At 41.6% G+C, this 21,151-nt stretch overlaps 1 protein-coding gene across 4 annotated transcripts in view; it reads right to left on the bottom strand.

Moving 5' to 3' along the window:
* Vmat (Vesicular monoamine transporter) overlaps positions 1-21,151 on the bottom strand; it is a 678,793-nt gene that overhangs the window by 166,770 nt on the left and 490,872 nt on the right. For all 4 annotated transcript variants that reach the window (XM_067147806.2, XM_067147802.2, XM_067147804.2 and 1 more), the window contains exon 2: positions 12,124-12,266. In XM_067147806.2, coding sequence (XP_067003907.2) covers positions 12,124-12,259 — 136 coding nt within the window. In that variant the 5' untranslated portion in view covers positions 12,260-12,266. The remainder of the gene's footprint in view (positions 1-12,123; positions 12,267-21,151) is intronic.

Raw genomic sequence — 21,151 nt, 5'->3', positions numbered from 1 at the left:
TGACGTCACGTCACGGAGAAACAATGCGCCATTTTGAACCCCAAATGGAGGATTTTAGCTATTGCACGTGTGAGTGCACAGAGTTGTACGTAAATCTCACTGCGAATTTAACAACAACAACAACAACAACAACAACAACAACAACAACAACAACAACAACAACAACAAATAACAACTATTCTTTGACCGGGCTCAAGATCTTTCTTAAAATCTTCCTCTGTTTGGCTTCCAGTTGTTCTGCCAGGCCTTTCTTATTCATCGCAAGGCATTCTGATGCATATAGGCGCTATATGGGCCCGGTCAAGGAACAAGGAGAGTACATAAGACGACGCAACGATGAACTGTATCAACAAGTGGAGAAGATAACGAACACCATACCTAAAAGGAGAGTCTCTTTCTATGACCACTTGACGCGAATGAGCTCCGGAAGATTGTCCAATCGAAACTGTGCCTACTTTACGGGAAAGAAAACCAAAGGGATCTGGTTTATAGAGGTGGAACGAGACCTTAAAGAACTGGGAATCTCACATGAGGACATCTTGAAACGCGACTCTTTGAAGAAGAAACTTAGGGAACTACAGAGTCTTCAGCCAAAACCTAAAATGAAATCCGGCAAGAAGTGGACCGAAGAATGGAGGGATGGTCATCGAAGAAGAATGCGGGAACACTGGGCAAATGTGAAAGAGAATAGGAGAAAGCAGTTTGAATAGCGTGGTCCATAGAATACCGAAACGAGAAGTAATAATAATAAATAATAATACCGCCCCCCAGCATGACAGGTTAAGAAGCGAGCAGCGTACCGTAGCCTGCTCTATATAATGAGGTGGAATTATCTGTACTATCTTTATAATTTTCCTCCAGATCTACAGTAAATTACCCAATTGATCTGTTAAATGAGAAAAATAACAATGTCCACCCTATAGGTAAGATAAGGGTTGTTCTGCCCGAAGGCAGGTCCGAACCTCCGCAGAGGTGTTCCTGAGGCGGAGTTTACGTGCGGTAGGGTGGCCAGTTCCTTTCCGCTCCTCCATTCCCTTACCCCCACCAACAGCGCGTGGCAACCCATCCAACTCCTGACCACGCCCAATGTTGCTTAACTTCGGAGATCTCACGGGATCCGGTGTTTCAATACGGCTACGGCCGTTGGCTCCAGCCTATAAGCCAGAATAAATTAAGATAAAATGAACAACAGCCACTATCATATTGCCCATGATCACCTCCTTATCGGAGATCCGATGGCCGTGGCAATACGGTAAAAGGATAAACGACAAACAATGCAAACCCACTAATTACTTTTAAGGTTTTGGGACATGCTGCATGCCAGAAATTCTGTTCTAAAGGAGTTCCTTTCAAGTGATGGCAAATCTACCTACAGGACTGAGCCAGATTCGAACCCGCTATCTTGGTCGAAAAATAGAGCGCTCTACCGTCTGAGCTAATCACCTTCTCGACAGGTTGGACCTCTGGCCATGAAACTGGGCCAGAACACAACTGTGACACAGGTCGCATCCGAGTGTGGAAAATGTGGAAGAAAAAGAAGAGGATACATGAATAAAAACTGCATATATGCATATTAAGGTGGATAATAGTTAAAATTAGTCTGAATATTTGAAACTAATGACAATGGTGTTGATTATTGTTTTAAGAAGAACCATCCTCTGCTAACATTAATTATAAGGGGAACAGAAGAGGCTATGTAGAAAGAAAGAAAGAAAGAAAGAAAGAAAGAAAGAAAGAAAGGAAAATATCACGAATTTGAAATTTATTTTCAGACATTTTACATGCAAATTTACATGCTAATTTTTATAGTAACCAGGACTGTTTTCAGACGAGCTTTGCTGTACGAAAGTGAAATCTGTGTGGACTCACGGCATCTTCTTCATAAGTTAGAAGTAACAGAAATGAAAGTAGCGAGAACGATCTCTGGTTCCATCAGGTGGGAACAATGGCAGCAGGGTAGTCGGAATGAGGAGAGAAACGGTCTATGGAGGAAGCTGCAGGCATAAACCGACTTCGGTGGTGGCGTCATATGAGGCGAATGGATGGGGAGTTGGACTCAGATTTTAACGATTTAAAGAAAACAGACATGAAACTAAACAAGGTCAGAGAACTAGTTACAAATAGAGGATTATTGCGTTTAGTAAATTCACAGAAGCTTGCAGACTGAATCCTGAAATATCCATGGATTGTCGGAGAACGATAGTACCCGTAGCAATGATATTATAGCCTTCGAAAATTACAACAATGGATACATTATTGATCCTACGGCTCGGTTTGAATCCCACGCTAACCAGCCCAGTGAACTACACGAAGTCTGAATGTTTGAAACTAGTGATAATGGTGTTAATTATTGTTTTAAGAAAAAGTACATCTAGACAGCCATCCTCTGCGATCATTAATTATAAGGGGAACAGAAGAGGCTATGTAGAAAGAAAGAAAGAAAGAAAGAAAGAAAGAAAGAAAGAAAGAAGTGAATGCGGATTGGAGAACAAGTTATGGGACTTATGATCGGTGCAAGAGAAAAATTTCCTAAGCTCTTTGAAGAATTCCGCTGAAGATTAAAACTCCCAGAGTCGTTGACGAAGAATGTGGTCCTCAAAGCCTTCATTACCAATGCTGAGGCATCATTTATATGGTCATAGATGTATTCAGTACACTTTGTCCTCATGGGCAACCTCCTTATGGGGTAAGTGTTTATTCTGTGAATAAATACATATACAGTGAGTTTATCTCATCGGCTGGGCGGCAGGCGCGCCCAGCTTATTGATGAAATGATTAAAATTAATGTTGTAAATAATAAAGTAATGACAAAGGTTTTTATAGAAGTATAAAACAGTTCATTGGAAGCTAAACTAGTGATGTAGATAAAAAGAACTAATATACCTCCTAGGAAGATTAAGAATAGGATGTAGGAAAATCTGTCTCCCGTTGACTCATCACTGCCCGTCACACAGCACAGCGGCAGCATGGCAATGGCCGCACTTCGCAGTTCATGTCCGTGCATAGAACGTGTATTATGTGTTGATCTATCGCTCCAACTTTTCTCGAGTTGTGAAGTGTTATTTCGGGACCTAATTCTCGTAATGTCTCCACGTGTGTACACGGTAGAGGAAAGTGTATTTATGTACGATAATTATGTGAAAACTGAGTCTTTCAGGGAAGTCGTTAGGCGATTTGTAACACAATTTTAAGGTGTACGGCCCCACATAGAGAGACCGTGTGCATACTCGTAAACAAAATGAGAGAAACTGGTTCTTTACTCGATAAGAAACGAAGTGTACACAAGAACCTCGTTTATCCGGATCGAGAATAATAAAAACATATTTTTACAAGTACAGTATTTCTTTTATGGCATCGAGTCTTCTTGAATGTCTTTTCCGCCAAGGATAGTTAACGACAGGAATTGGGAGTAATTCGGTCACGGTCTAACAAAGGTACCGTCCAGGCGTTCGCCTGGAATTGAGAATGGGAAATCGCGGAAAACCATTCCCAGGATGGCCAAGGTGGGGTTCGAACCCACGCTCTTCTGAATGCAATGCACTATTAATTCACTGATGGTTAATTCGATAATGTAACCAGCGCTCCATTAGAAGAAACAATAACTTGTGAAGAGGCAACAATTCAGCTGAACAAACTGATGGCCTATTTAGAATCCTTGACTCAAACCACACGGGCAGAACTGATGTTAGTAAAACGTCTTCATGATCGTGCTGCGCGCAAACGCTATACAAATGTAAAACAGAAAAAAACTCACACATTATGTTAGTGCCTAAGGCAGAGTCGTGAATGTACAAAAAGTGTTGTGATACTTTTTGTACAATTGAAAAAAGGTTTACTGAACGACTTATGTTAATAGATTATATAATATGCACTGTATTTTATTTTTAGTTTTCTCCGGATTATCCGGATTTTCGATAATCCGGATCAGTTCCGGTCCCACTTAACCCGGATAAAGGAGGTTCTTGTGTACTTAACGAGGAAAACGTAAATGAAATCGCAAAAAGATTAGAACATACGCCCACAAAATCCCGAATATTACTTGGACAAGAAGAGCTCAACACGGAGGGCTACGGAAATATTAAAATTGAAACCAGGAGGAGAACATTTCCAACATCTCCTGTCATAAGGTCTTAATTCTTAATTACTAATGTTCTTAATTTTAATTGTTATCTCATGTCATGCACGGATAAATTGAGCAAGTCCTGTCCTTCTAGCTACGTCGCGGAGCGGGTAGTGATGAGTTAACGGGAGGCAGATAAGCTGGACGCGCTTGCCGGCCAACCTATGACAGAAACTCACGGTATATAGATGCACGTATGTATGTAAGTAAGTAATTCTTAAAGAGAAGTAATTATGCCTAGTGATAAATATGCAGGAGTTGCGAAGTGATATAAATGACGAAATTGGTACGTGGAGAGGAATGTGCCTAGCATTTTTGTATTTCAAAGCAAAGGCATAGTGAAAATTGCTCTCGGTATTGTGGAGCTGTTACATTGTGGGGTAGGAGTTATTCCAGCTGAATGAACCACACAAGTGTCTTGTATTACTGAAGGAGAGCGACTTCCCATGTCCCTCCCCGCGCGAGACATTTATGTGAAGACTTCAGCTCCAATTTATGATCATTTCAAGCTTTTATAATCCAAGCCGCAGAGAAGAGAGCAGCCATCAGCAGAGCGGAGGAATAAAACTGAGATGGAGGTAAGTAATTTAAATAAATACATTTCAAGTGCAATTCTCTGTTAAGGAATTTGTACGTGACGCAGTCTCTTGGTGGTGATGATTATTGTATCTCAGATTTTATACAAAAGCATATTTTATTCCTGAAGAGAACTTAAAAATGGTTTTATATTTACACGTTTCTTCTATATGTATATATCAAGTGGTTCACCAGCCCCTTATTCTTTCGGAGGTAGGTAACCCAACTAACACACATACCTTAGTCATCCGATAAACATTAGTATCACAGAGCTCGATAGCTGTAGTCGCTTAAGTGCGTCCAGTATCCAGTATTCGGGAGATAGTAGGTTCGAACCCCACTGTAGGTAGCCCTGAAAATGGTTTTCCGTGGTTTCCCCATTTTCACACCAGGCAAATGCTGGGGCTGTACCTTAATTAAGGCCACGGCCGCTTCCTTCTCACTCCCAGCCCTTCCCTGTCCCATCGTCGTCATAAGACTTATCTGTGTCGGTGCGACGTAAAGCAACTAGCAAAAAAAAAACCATTAGTACCTGCTTTTTTATGCCCTTAGTTCAACCATACCGTTTATATGATGCTCGCGAAAATGGTAGAAATCATTAGCGGCAGTGTTATTTCTATTACTTAAACTATAATAAATGTGGAAAACGATGACAGCTGCGAATAACGCTATCTTACGTTTGGACATGAAGAGTCTATAAGCACTACAACGTGCTAGCTATGCATCACGGTGGCTCAAGTACTATAACCATTCAATTTTTACTAGATCGGAGCTAAATAGAACATTGGAAGTTTATGGTAATATAAAGTTAATGAAATCATACGTGAGGATACGTCCAACTGTCATACGTCCAGGTACTTCAGTAAATGAAATAACTCGCTCAGCTGAATAAATGCCATATAAGGAGTTGAAGGTACCGGTGAATTCACAAGGTGGTATCCATTAAGTCACAGTCGGTAAGGGAACTTCTAGTACGATGAGATAATATTGAATAAATGTTGTATTTTACTTCAGCAGAAGAGGGACACATATCGTTAGATGGTATGCAATCTCAACGGGGAAGGTACATAATGGAGGCCATACAGGACAGGTTCAATTCACATACGATGTTCATACATTGTATATCTATTACGATATAATTCGAGAGTCGAGACCCATTATACAGTATGATAATCGATTTGTACGTAATTTTTTTTTTTTTTTTGCTAGTTGCTTTACGTCGCACCGACACTGATAGGTCTTATGGCGACGATGGGAGAGGAAAGGGCTAGGAGTGGGAAGGAAGTGGCCGTGGTCGCAATTAAGGTGCAGCCTCAGCATTTGCCTGGTGTGAAAATGAGAAACCACGGAAAACCATATTCAGGGCTGCCGATAGTGGGGTTCGAATCTACTATCTCCCGAGTACTGGATACTGGCCGCACTTAAGCGACTGCAGCTATCGAGCTCGGTGTACGTAAATCTAAGAAGGCGACGGATTGTTAAGTATATTTCTTTGCCAATATCAGTGATTTCAACAGCGTTCTGTATCATAGAGGTCATGCTCAAGCCGTCAAAATCATCTGGAAGGGGGATTACAGGCCACGGAATTCTGAGGATCTATGATATGAAAGACGACTGTTGTTATTATATTTTAGAATAGGAGTCCGGCTCCATGGCTCCATGGCTAAGTGGTTAGCGTGCTAGCCTTTGGTCACAGGGGTCCCGGGTTCGATTTCCGACAGGGTCGGGAATTTTAACCTTAACTGGTTAATTTCGCTGGCACGGGGGCTGGGTGTATGTGCCGTCTTCATCATCATTTAATCCTCATCACGACGAGCAGGTCGCCTACGGGAGTCAAATCGAAAGACCTGCATCTGGCGAGCCGAACTTGTCCTCGGACACTCCGGGCACTAAAACCCATACGCCATTTCATTTAGAATAGTATTTTGTTTTGTAAGAACAATGCGAATAATGGAGAGATGCTAAAACGACATCAGGGACATTGCACGCAGACAAGAAGAAGCTAAATATAAAACTTACTTTTTAACTGTATAACTATTGTACGGATAGTACGAAATAATTTTGTAAAGGCATAAAGATATATCTTTATCTCTCGAGTAATAAGGCGAGTGGTGATTCAGAACATTGTAAAGTGTTATTTATGTACACTGACTGAGCAAATGTCATGGGATAGCGGAGCACTGATGCGCAGGTGTGTTGTCTGCGCACCACACGTCCCCTGTGCCAGCGGCAGTTGTATACGGGACATTGTGAGCAGTGGCTGTGCATGTGACAGGTGTAACATGGAACGTCGTCGTGAGCTGACACCGTTCGAACGGCTACGGTGGGAAGTGCGATTTCGGAAGTGGCGGAGGAATTCGGCTTCTCACGATCAACCGTGTCCTGGGTGTATCGTGAATGGCTGAATGCGGGTGTCACCGTCCACAACAGACGAACGACCGGCCGTCCAGCCACCCTCGATGACCGTGACCGACGACATCTGAGACGGATTGTCAATAGTGACAGACGGGCAACCGTGCAACAAATCACGGCTCAATTCAACACAGGCGGTGCTAGACACGTCTCCCAGTGGACAATCCGTAGGAACATGGGTTCAGTGGGGTACGGGAGCCGGCGCCGCACACGGGCGCCACTGTTAACCCAACGTCATCGGGCACAACGACGCGCATTTGTCGCCAGTCACCAAGGATGGACACTGGAACAATGCCGTAACGTGATATGGTCGGACGAATCACGATTTCAACTGCACCATGCCGATGGGAGGCACCGTGTATGGCGCAGACCACATGAAGCGGTGGATCCCGCTTGCCTCGAAGGTGTGGTCCAGGGCGCTGGTGTCTCTGTTATGGTCTGAGGTGCATTTCCCTGGTATGGAATGGGCCCCCTAGTTGTTCTAGTAGAGACTTTGAATGATACGCTGTATGTTGAGCTGCTCGGAGACCACCTCCACCCATTTTTGGTCTTCTAGCGCCTAAATGGTTCTGCGGTGTTTCAAGATGATAACGCGCCACCACATCGCTCCCGCGTCGCCCGGGAATGGTTCCAGGAGCATGCAACGGAGGTCCAACGACTGCTATGGCCATCCAGGAGCCCAGATATGAACCCTACCGAGCATATCTGGGATGTCCTGGAACGCAGGCTCCGTGCCATGAATCCTGCACCCACGAACAGACCAGCATTGCGGCCGCTCTGAAAATGAGTGTCAGCTGCGTCCAGAGGACTACCAGGGACGTGTTGACTCATTTCCACGGCACTTCACTGCAGTTCGCAGGGCCAGAGGAGGCCCCACAGGCTATTAGGTGACTATCCCATGACATTTGCTAAGACGGTGTATATGACATTGTGCTAATTCTATATTACGAGTTTCCGGTACTTCGATGTCGCCATACATGATGATTGTTATATGATGCCGAACAACTAGATAATGGTGAGTTAAACACGGGAAGTGGTCCCGAGGGGTATGGAGAGTGTTGGAATGATGGCCAGATGATGGAATTAAGAACCTAGAGATGGGAGATGTCATCTTCCCGAAGCCATCAATATGACAATTACCAAAAACAAGTGTCTTTCAGCTATTCGGCTAGGTAGTTGCTTAAAGTAGAGTAGATCAATTTATGGTGTCAGAATTGACATGTGTAGGTAAACAACTTGAGTGATATTGTATGATCATCAATCATTATTTTATAACAGGCATGGAGTACTGTGAATTTCATCATGAATAATCCAGGAAAAATCATAATTTTTCGTGTGCTATATTTTAAATCCGAGTGTCTAACAGTAGATATAGCGCAGGAAATTTTCCGAAACATGGTAGTTGCATTTAGTAGAATAATGTCGTCGTAAATGAGCCTCAGTGTATTATTTATTGCGTGGGCATATTTATTTGAGGTGACCATAAGATAGTTAACATGTGTTTAAATTGGAGTCATCTAAGATCCTATTTTCAAGTCATATGCGTAGCTTTCGCGAGAAGAGTAATAGTGTTATCGCACTGATTATGATTTATGCTTATGTAAGGATGATGTAGTCTTGGAGAATAATATGCTTGGATATTTTTTATTATTATTATTATTATTATTATTATTATTATTATTATTATTATTATTATTATTATTATTATTATTAAAGCGTCTTTATTGTGGCGAAGTTAGGGCTCCCTGCCCTTTCTTACACTTATCCACTTCATGTATATACAATGTAATTTTTACATAAAATTTAAACATACGAAATTTTTACAACCTGAAGTATAACTAAATTATATACTGGAACACATTGCAATAAACAACCATATTCACTCTCATTCATGCATCCCATTCACACTCAAGAAAGACTGGAAGTGCTTAAAAGATGACGCTGGCAAAGGATTTTACATTTTGTCTTAGATTTAGCTTCTCTGATGTCATTGGGGAGTTCATTCCACCAGCTCGTGGCGGTGATCGTGAACGATCTGTTGTAGGTTGCGGTTCGATGCACAGGAATTTCTAGCGTACAGCCTGATCGGGTATTGAACAGGTGTAGGGAACTAAGGTAGCGAAATCTGGTGGATAGGTAAGGAGGAGTGTTTTCAGAAACCACTTGATACACCAAAGTAGTTGCATGGAGTCTACGTGTGCCATTCAGTCGTAACCAAGATAATTGTGTATAGAATGGGGATACATGGGCGTATGGTTGTATGTCGAATGCATACCTGATGCATGCATTTTGGGCACGTTGCAGTCTCATGCTTTGCTCGTTATTGATATCAATAAAAACTGTATCACAGTATTCGAGAATTGGAAACAAGAGTGATTGAATGAGCTTTATTTAGAAGATGAATTTCATTTTACTTGAGCATGAAATGAAAGAGATTTGAAGTAGGGTCGTAGAGTTGAAGTGAATGATTTGATACGCTATGTTGTTGGAAAATAATTCATTGGGTTTATGCATTGAATGATATAATGCAATCTTCGGAAAGTTCCGATGATATGTTATTAAAGCAAGCACTGATGTTCGTCATGTATATGGATTTAATGGTGGTGATGATAGGCAATTTCTTGATGATGATTTCGAAGGATACTGAAGTCGATAATGTGGTAGTTGTCAAAATGCGATAACCTAGGATTTAATGTAAGTGAGTTATACGCAGATGTGAAGGGATGAAATAGAATATTCGATATGAATGTCACCATGTAGAAGTGAACCATGTTGCAGATGAGATGGATAGATCTTACTTTGGTAGTGCGTAGTTTGATTTTCTGCTAATGATATTTTTGGTAGCCCATAGAATTGGTAGTTAGCATTAAATGTAGATTTTCAGGATTTTCATGGAGAACACCAGAGGTTGCGGAGTCATCGAGAGTCTTGACCATTTATTATTAATGGTGACATTATTTTCAGGAAAATTATCGTCTAGATACAGCTGTCGCAGACTTTCAGGGGAAACTGATTTCTAATTACTACGTAACCTTAGTAATTAGGGAGGAATCTTGGTGTATTTCCATTTCTTTGGTCGTACAGTTGATGTAAGCGACGACATTATGAGCATGTCATTGGAGCATCCAAGTTGTTTTGTTAGATTTTTGCTGAATTAGATAATATTAACGTGCTAAGTTCTGCCGGTGGTTTCTGAGTGAAGTGGAGTCAGGACTTCTAGATCCTCAGTTTTTCATTTCTTGAGATGAGGCCATTTCCATCATCTTCTGTGATGTTCATTAACAAGCGTCAATCCTATTGTAAATATTTTCAGGAGAAGTTTCTTTCTTCCCACCGTGTAAAATACATTTCACGTTCCAATTTAGAGGACCCAGGATTCTGGAGAATAATCGAAGGGTGAATATGGTGTTAGGCTGTCAAGGAAATGCAGAAGTTCCTTGTAGATAGTCATAAGGAAAGCTATTAAAAGTAATACTGTATTTGACTATCAGTGTTCTTGCAGACGTTTCCCCATTTCTTCAATGTCGGGTTGCACACTTCGTTTGACAATTGAAACAGCTTCGCTATACTTCGTTTTCGTATTTACGATTATTTGTCTATATAGTCCATTAAATCTTAGGTTGGATAATGTTCTTTCACTAAGTCAGACTTTTGTCGGTGAATTGATATTGTGAAGTAACTCTTACGGGGTCTCTCATATAAAACAGGTGTTTGTACTCTACGACAGCTGCAGTATAGGGCGCGCGCGCATAGTTGTTGAGCTTGCAAGCAGCCTGCATGTGTTCGACCTGGCAAGCATGAGTCGCCAGTCTGAATCCCAGCTGTTAATATGTTGAGGCAGTTATCATTGCAACACCGTTTATGTAAAAGGTATTTAAAGTACGAGTCGGCTCAAAGGGTACGCGATCCATTTGTTCGTCAATTTCCTGGTGAAGTGCCACCTTCACAAGCACAGTGACTTTGAAACTACTAGCTCAGTGCTCAATAAAACATGTGTGCACACGAACTGTTTTACGAGAGGAAAAGCAAGACGACATTGCTGCGAATCTTGAACGGTCGTCGAATATATCGCTCACAAATTTAGCGCAGCAAGTAGAGCTACAAAGCTGTTACACATCAAACCATACAGGTTTACACGGCCCTGATGATCCAGCCACAAGAGTGAGATATTGCGAGTGGTATCTCGCATCACTGGATGATCGTTTATTCGACCCACAGTTTGTGTTCTTTCAGATGAGGCCTGGTTTCATCTTAATGGTCGTGTGAACAGTCATAACACTTGGTATTTGTGTGCAGAAAATGGTGTTTATGAAACCCTTCATTATGATAGGAAGTTTGGTGTTTGGCGTACTCTTACTGCAAGAAGAATAATTGGGCCTATTTTGTTTGAGAGGTACCAATATTACATTTTGACGCCGTTCTGCGATCAGTTAATGGAGGAAGAAAAATCATGTGGATGTTTTCAACAAGATTCAGCCCCTGTTCATACAGCAGAAGATCCCCTTCTTACAATCTCGGAAGTGTTTGCAGACAGTGTGACCAGTGCTGGTCTATTTCCCCCTCGTTCTCGAGATCTAACAGTGTGCGATTTTTACTTGTGAGGTAAACTGAAAGAAAAAGTGTATCGAATAAGTCCTCACACATTGGAGGAACCGAAAGGAAACATTACGAATGAAATCAGAAACCTTACAGTAGCGGAACTCACTCGTGTCAGCCAGAATGTGGTTACCAGATACAACGCCTGTACAACCCAGAAAGGACGACATTTCCAGCATCTTTCGTGAAGTGAGATTACATATAAGATTGTACACACGCTTAAAGCAGGGCGGCGTTAGTTCGGCTGAGGCATGAGCCGTAGCGCGGATTACGAACACCGTGCGTTCGGTATTACTTTATATGAGAGAACCTGTATATTTCACAATCGCATATAAACTTATTTAATGAGTCGTATAATTCACTCTACCTTTCACATTAGACCTTGAGAGTACCCCGGACAGGTGATGAACCTTACTCACCTACAGTGGTGAGTAGCATGTTGTCGAGCAGGAGCGCGATGGCCACAATGATCAGCACCAGTCGGCGGGACTCCCGGCATTTCTGCAGGTAGACGCCGAACCGAGAGGCGCCCAGGCAGTCCTGGACCACCGTCATGCCGGCCCTGCAACCAAAATACATTCAGTCACATTTGTGCGGATCATCACATTGCCACGGCACCTCATTTGGAATTACAACAGGTGTGATAGGAAAGAGAGATTGAGAAACGAAGATGTGCGAAAGGAGGTCGGAATGGAAAACTTAAATGAAAGAATTGATAGGAAATGTAACTTCAAAGTTTCTCAGTCTATCAGACAAGCAGGTTCAAAATTTTTATTTATTTATTTATTTATTTATTTATTTATTTATTTATTTATTTATTTACTGTTCACTATAGAATTTCCATACCAATTACAGTGGCAGTTGATTATATGGGTTTATTTTTCAATGTTTCAAAACAGTCTAATAATCTAATATCTAAACTATTCTAATATTATATATACAATGTGAAAGGAACAGTATTTCATATCTAATCTAATTTAATCTTTACAGAAAGAGTAAAATAAAGAATAAAAACGTAATTTCATAGCAAAACTATTCTTTCCTTCTAGTTCTAACACTAATGGGATAGGGCTTAATGTAGAATGTTGGAAGTACATTTTGTGGTTCACCGAGCTCGATAGCTGCAGTCGCTTAAGTGCGGCCAGTATCCAGTATTCGGGAGATAGTAGATTCGAACCTCACTGTCGGCAGCCCTGAAGACGGTTTTCCGTGGTTTCCCCATTTCCACACCAGGCAAATGCTGGGGCTGTACCTTAATTAAGGCCACGGCCGCTTCCTTCCCACTCCTAGCCCTTTCCTGTTCCATCGTCGCCATAAGACCTATCTGTGTCGGTGCGACGTAAAAAAAAAAAAAAAAAAAAAAAAAAAAAAGCATTTTGCGGTTTATAGGAAGGGGAGTTAGGCATTGGTATAACTTACCAAGGGAGGTGCTAAGTAAATTTCCAATTTCTTTGAAATCATTTTTAAAAAGCTAGGAAAACAACAGATAAGGAATCTGCCACCTGGACGACTGCCCTAAATGCAGATCAGTATTGATTGATTGAATGATTGATTGATATCAAACAATACAGAAATATTCACAGTAACATTAGGAAACGCAGGTTAAAATTTTATGTATGGACAAATTAAAAGAATGCACCCACACAGACTTACAAAACCGAATTCTATGAAAACAGGAGTAAAGTCAAAAAAGACAGAATGAAATAGATTGGCGAAATCAAAACTGATCTGAAACCGGGGATGCACCCACACAGACTTACAAAATCGAATTCTATGAAAACAGGAGTAAAGTAAAAAAAGACAGAATGAAATAGATTGGCGAAATCAAAACTGATCTGGAACCGGGAGGAATTACACCAGCAGATGTCCAGAACTGGGTAATGCTCAAATCGAAAATTCACAAATGGTAAGCCCCATGCTCCAGGACACTGCCCTTGAGGCGGTAAAGGTGGGATCCCTTGCTGAGTTGGAGGGAAAACCAACCCTGGAGAGTAAACAGATTAACAAAGGAATAAAAAAGAAAGAAAGAAATAGTAATAAATATGTCATGTAAATCTGTCGCCTGTCTGTTTCGGGAAAAGGAAGAAAAATACATCATCAACTACAGTATTTGGAAATCCTGTGCTCGAAACTCGTCGCAGATAACATGTACCCTGTTAAAAGCTACACCTCACTTCAAACAAAAAATGCTCAAAATATAACCAAATATGACTTTGTATCACTAACATCAGCAAAATATGGGCAAAACACTAAAAGAAGACCGAAATATGCAACATAAATTTGCTTTAATTGGGGCCGTCACTGACAGTTATTTTTCAGATTTCGTGTGAAATGAACTCGGGAAAGAAATGTGACTTTTCTTTTAATAAACATTTTGTTATCACCTGAACGGATAATGTCCCCTTATCTCCCTAGCTTAAGTGATTGGGGACGATCTTTGGCGCTAGCGGGTCGCAGCTTGTTTTATTCATTGGAATATGTTTGTCACATTCTCTTCCGTTTTTATCCTCCGAAGAAACAGATGATTTGACCTGCTAAACCGAGGCCAGTTTATTGCTAGAGTGATGTGTGAACTGGCGAGAGAGCATTTAAACCATGCGTATGTGAAGTATGTCCAGTATCATATTCATGCGCGTGATGCGTGTATAGAGTCATTTAAACCAAACCAAACCAAACCCCATGGCACTACGGAGCTTGAAGGGTCTCGGCCTACCGAGCAACCGCTGGTCAGCCCGAAGGCCTGCGGATTACGAGGTGTCGTGTGGTCAGCACGAGGAATACTCTCGGCCGTTATTCTTGGCTTTCGAGACCGGGGCCGCTATCTCATCGTCAGATAGCTTCTCAATTCTAATCACGTAGGCTGAGAGGACCTCGAATCAGCCCGCAGGTCCAGGTAAAAAAACCCTGACCTGGCCGGGAATCGAACCCGGGACCTCCGCGTAAGAAGCAGGCACGCTACCCCTTCACCACGGGGCCGGCAGAGTCATTTAAAGCTATATTAATTTTAATATCAGAGCTCAGGCGGCAGCGCGCCGGCCTCAACCGCTGGGTTCCTTGGTTCAAAACCCAGTCACTCCACGTGATATTTGTGTTGGACGAAGAGGAGGCTGGACACGTTTTTCTCCAGGTTTCCCCTCTCGTCTTTCATTCCACGAACTCCTCCCGTTAACATTTCATCTGTCAGTCATTAATCGTTCCCTCGAAGGAGTGCGACAGGCTACGGCACAATTGCCATCCACGATGCTAGATGGGGGGCTTCATTCATTCCATTCCTCACACGGTCGAATAACTGGAAACAGGCTGTGAATTTTCATTTATTAATAGTATTATCATTGTTCAAATCATTATTGATCTGCATTTAGGACTGTCACCCAGGTGGCAGATTCCCTAGCATTTGCTTACCTAGTCTTTTGTTAAATTATTTTAAAGAACTGGAACATTTATCGAACATTTCCTTTGATAAATTATCCCCTTCCATAATTCTGGGCGGATAACAGCATAGAAGTTGTTTATTATATTTATACCGTTAACATGATTTTACAGTCGCACCAATTGTATTGGATGTTGACGAGATGGCAACGCGATATTTTAGGAAATAAATTGTACAGAAATTTTGAAGGATTCTGGACCCATCCCGCTCCGGACTCCCTTAAAATACTTCCTCGAGAACATCAATTGGTCAATGGAGGATAGACAAGAAAGGTAAGTGGAAGAACTGAGTTATGTCAGCTGCATCCATGGTCCCATGGCCTCCACACCAACGTAGGACAAACTGTGGGCCCCTGAGGTCTTTGCCCAGTTAAAGTTTATTCGCCGCACCTGCTAACGTACGCTTCTGCTGAACACGCCCCTCCATGAAGCAGGAGTAGCTGTTTTATATTAGGAGCGTTGTTCGCTCGACTCTCGCAATCCCTGGAGATATTTATGTCTGCCGCACGCACCTGGGTGCCACCTACTGTCTTACTGGAGATAAGAACTCTCTCCATTCATCCTGAAGAAGTTGAAAAGTATCCCCCACAGCAATTCCGTCTGTCTTGCTATGGGCCGCGAACATACAAAGTTCATGCCTAAATAATTCATCCTTTGTGCGGAACTCTCTTTGAAAACATCGTACTTGTTAGAATATTTACATATTTCACATTGTCATTCACTTTATCTGAGTAATCACTTTGTCAAAGTACAGTTACGTTTCTCCGGATAATTAAATTTGCCAAAGTTGAATATTTTAAATTTCTCTGTATAATTCATTTTTAAAAACCCGTAAATTTTCCTTAAAAAATATCACTTTGCCTAAGTCATACATTTAAATTTATTTGAATAATTCATTTTCCTAAAGTTGGGAATTTAATTTTTTCTCTAATACACTTTTCCAAAACCGTAAATGTAAATTTATCTGATGTAATTCACATTTAAAAAGTCATTCATTTAAATTGGATACCTCAAAGTAGAAAGATGCAAAGTGTAAAAACGGAACATTTGGGATAAAGTAAAGTATAATAAAAATAATGTTACTATAAGAATACTTTTACACAGGCTGGGTTCATATTTACTTTAATTGTAGATAACGGTACGTGTATATTGATATGTAGAGATATTATTTTTTATAGGACAAAGGTTTGAAAAGAGGTAAGTCAATTGATTTGTAGATTGTCAAATCACCAATTTGAAAAACACCCATCTTCAAAAATTCGCCCCTCCCTTGTATTATCCTTTTGAGTTTCGGTTAATTTTGTTATGTGAAAATAAAGATTTAAATGATGAATCTTTAGGTATCCTGATCACACTCGTATGTCTTTTTGCTTCGGAGTTATTAACTGTAAACAAAATTGTGTACCTCAAGATTGTCACTTATTAACCACCTCCCCCTGCCACTCGCGTTTGACCGAGATCTACTTATCTCGAGTTCCAAATTTGCATTGAAACTGAACCTCAATCATTTGAATCGAATGTGTAGTTGCGGAGTTATAAGACCAAATGTGAGGGGCACATCAGCTCATTACACTAAGATGAAATTGCAGATTGTAGATATTATACAGAGTAGCCGTTCTCGCTTCCAAAATTAAATAAATAAATAAATAAATAAATAAATAAATAAATAAATAAATAAATAAATAAATAAATAAATAAATAAATAAATAAATAAATAAATAAATAAATAAATAAATAAAATAGGTAGGTACTTTAATAATGCCGTGTTCACGTGGCCAAACGAAATCTTCAAATTGTCGAGTTATTTCTTTACCTGTCATGTTGAAAATTCATCAGCATCACCTAACTAATTTTGTGAATTTCACTTTACTTTAGGAAATGAAATGGAGATGGCGTCTACAATGAAGTTTCATCGTCACGGACTTGGTTTCCTCGTGAGAAGTTATGTGAAATAAAAGATTTCTTAAGTAAGAGAGAAAGCGGAGATAATGAAAACTGAATGGAGTATTAATGGAATGTTTTCCACGTCTAACGCTCGTCTGATGAAGTACTTGAGACTCAATACAGTAAGTTCAATCTCCATCTCTTCCACTGCACATCTGAGTGTAATGAGTTAACTTCACTTTTCAGCTGATAATCTTTAGGAAGTTTATTTTTCATGGAGGACCTCGAACTTTCTAATGGAATCTGTTCCCGAGTACTTTACGTCACTTTAGTTATCACCAGGATTTACCTATTCATATGCGCTCATTCAGCATGGAGTGTGTTTGTCTAGTCGAGGTGACAAGGCCGTTCTCTCCTCGGTCCATCTGGAAGGATATACGTTCGAATCCCGGTCATAAAGTCGAAATATTTAGAAACGAGGATTTAATTCCTGGGGGTGCACATGGCCCTGAGGGTCACTCAGCATATACCGGAGCACATAACTAATCATTCCGTCCCACATACCAGGCAATTTTTCGGCCAATTGAAATGAAGTTCGGTAAGAATATCGCGAACTGAATGGTAATACCTATTCTCTCCTAAAATAATATTTAAGTGGAACGTGGTGTATCGAAGGCATCTGTTACAATGTCACTGCAATGTGCAACAAATCGAGTTCCCGCTTAGTCTGCTGCCCCTGTAGCATTCGGCAGCTTATCCGCCATCACGTTGTAAAGCTGCGTTTACACTAGCGAAACTCCCTCGCGAAAGCCGCTCGGGCGAAACTTACTCGCTTCGAGTGAAATTTCGCACTACCCAAAACAGAGAGCAATTCAGAGCGAAAAATAGCGCGAGTGGGCGAGCCGCCTTCGACAAGCCTGAAAACTTCAGTTCTGGTTTTGCAGCCAACATAGAAACTTGTTTTGCCCCTCCAGACGCTACAATATTTCATCATCATATATTAGATTAGTGTCATAAAAGTGTCATACAGTTAAAATAAATTTAAGTTTTTGTAAGAAGTTGAAGTGTTGCGTTTTTTGTGCCAGTCAGTGTAAGTTCTTCACAATGACCCAAGAATGCTTCAAAATAAGTACCGGTAGGTTAAAAAAAGTAATGAAATGACACAATTTTGCATTATAAACCAATAGTAATTGCTTACCTGATCCAGTGACTCAGCTCTTAATTTCTTTCGATCTTTCGCTTCCATATGATCTCAGTAGCGCTTTCATCTTCCCTTTCTCTGTAGAAATAGGAAAGTTTAGTTTAGAACTAATTTCCTTCCACGCATCTTCTCTTCTATTGCGATTTAAATAGTTCTTGTTTTTCGGATTCCACATAAAATCTCGATTTTTATAGAGCTCGTGAGCTACAAGCACGGTTCTTGATTCATCCCTCGCGCAAGTATGGGGACCACGTTTACACTGAGCGAAATTCGATGAGTGAAACCGTTTGATGCGCGGACAAAAACCGACTGTGCTACGGCTCGCAGCGAAGGCCCTCACTCCGCAATTACTCAGTGCTGGGGGAGCGTCTACACTAGGCTCAAATAGGCAATTGCGCTTAGTGTAAACGCAGCTTTAGGTGTAGTCGTTTTGAACATCACTATGGAAGCTACTGCAATGGACCAGGTAGACCACCCTTTCTACTGCGGAGTATGTGTCCGAAGCACCCGCTACATTTAAACTACTGTATCTTCGATGGTGGGGGGTCATGCGCGGTGAATGTTTTTTTTTACAATTTGATTTACATCACACCGACACAGATATGTCTTATGGCGTCATTAGGTTAGGAATGGGGCTAGGAGTGGGAAGGACGCGGCCGCGGCCTTAACTTAGGTAAAGACCCAGCATTTGCCTGGTGTGAAAATGGGAAACCAAGGAAAACCATCTTCAGGGCTGTCGACAGTGGGTTAGAACCCACTATCTACCGGATCCAAGCGCACAGCTGTGCACCGCTAACCGCCCGGCCAACTCGCCTGGTTGTGGCGAATGGAGGAAAATACTGAACTCGGCCATAGAGGCTAAAAGAAGTACAGGGAGACCAAAGCGAACAAGAGATTAATTTTTTAATTACTAGGTGGAGACATATGTAGTAGTGTCATTAAGTTCGTGCACTGGCCGTCTAGTGCAGATGTTGCCGTGACAGATTTTCGCTAGCCCCAGCAAGAGGCAGTTGCGTGCATATAGTATACAATGATCTCTGTTATGAAGGGTAGTTGGATGTCAGTGGCGGAACTCTAAAATATCGTAATTTGAGCAACGGGAAAATTTCAAGTTGTGCCAAAAATAGGCGTATTCGCCAGCGAAACGCTTGAGATGATCAAGTCGAAATCGCCCGGATCACCACGACGAAAAAAGACGCGAAAACACAGGTCAAAAACTATGCGCTCATTGAATTGTTAGCGCCAGTCCACGAACATACTAACTGTAGTACGTACACAGGTATAAGCTGTGTTGCCTACACTGCAGGTGCCAGTCCAAGAAGTTATTGACTGTAGTACATAAGTACATGCCGCGTTGCCTACACTGTAGGTGCCAGTCCACGTATTTATTGACTGTAGTATATGAGTGTGCGCCGTGTTGCCTACACTGTAGGTGCCAGTCCACGTCTTGTTTGACTATACGATATGCGTGTACGCCGTGTTGCCTACACTGTAAGCGCCAGTCCAAGAAGTTATTGACTGTAGTAGATGAGTGTACGCCATGCTGCCTACATTGTCAGCGCCAGTCCAAGAAGTTATTGACTATAGTACATGAGTGTACGCCGTGTTGTCTACTCTGTAAGCGCCAGTTCAAGGAGGTATTGCCTGTAGTATATCAATGTACGCCGTGTTGCCTACACTGTAAGCGCCAGTTCAAGAAGTTACTGACTGTTGTAGATAAGTGTACGCCGTGTTGCCTACATTGTATGTGCGCATCCAAGTTGTTATTGACTGCAGTACATGCGTGTGCGCCGTGTTGCCTACACTGTAAGCGCCAGTCTAGGAAGCTATTAACTGTAGTACACGAGTGTACGCCGTGTTGCCTACACGGTAGGTGGCAGTCCAAGGAGTTATTGACTGCAGTACATGAGTATACACCGTGTTACCTACACTGTAGGTGCCAGTCCACGTATTTATTGACTGTAGTAATCCCGCTTGCATTGTAATCTATACAGGATAAATATTCTATCTGGGGAGGCCACATGTTCTACAGCAGTGATAGTGCAGGTGTCGCATCTCTCATTCACGTGCACAGCGAAAAATGACTCAACTGTTCAGTGTGTACCTGATTATCTGTGAACTCTGATGCAGTTCGCATACGCTTGTGTATATTTACCTGAACGGTTTCAATGAGCATTTAAAAATGATATTTGTTCGAGGCGTCGATCTATAGAGATCTTAGCCCATATGAACCTGCACGTAATTGGAATTGCGGAAGTGTAGAGTGTTGAAAGTGAGGAAAGGAACGTTAAGGACGACACAAACACCCAGCCCCAGGCCAGGGATATTAATAATTTACAATTAAAAACCCCTGAACTGGTCGGGAATTGAACCGGGGGCCACCGGGTGACAGGCGGACGTGTTGCCCCTACACCGCGGGGCCGGACTTAAAGAGCATTTCTGACACCTTATACTATTTTATTATCCAAAGAAGAGAAATGCTTCACAAGCATGGAGGAAGATCTGTGCTGTGAAAGGGCGGTAGCCGAACGGATATGTCAAAAATGATTTTCTAGGTTTCGGACTAGAATTCGTTCCTTAATGGACAAAGCTCGTAGCAGAAAATACACTGTTACAGACGGAGAAAGTCTCAAGGAGTTGGTTGAATGAAACCCAAGGGGACAGCGGTAGAAATAGCTCAAATGCTGAATGTATCTTCCCGTAATGTGAGAACACACCCTAGAAGGGTTGGTTACATACTTCATTACGGTTTTTGGGTGCCACATTCACTCAATGAACGAAATTTGGTACAGCGCGCGTTCATTTGTGACTACTTACTAAGACACAATGAACATGATCCATTTCTGAAACGTCTCGTGACTTCTGATGATGATGGATCATATATTATCATATTCTAAAGAAGGAGTTATGCCGAAGAAAAAGTGGACCTCCAC

The sequence above is a fragment of the Anabrus simplex genome, chromosome 5 (genome assembly GCF_040414725.1).
Source record: "Anabrus simplex isolate iqAnaSimp1 chromosome 5, ASM4041472v1, whole genome shotgun sequence".
In the NCBI taxonomy this organism is placed as follows: domain Eukaryota; kingdom Metazoa; phylum Arthropoda; class Insecta; order Orthoptera; family Tettigoniidae; genus Anabrus; species Anabrus simplex.
This window is presented reverse-complemented; position numbering and strand designations above follow the sequence as displayed.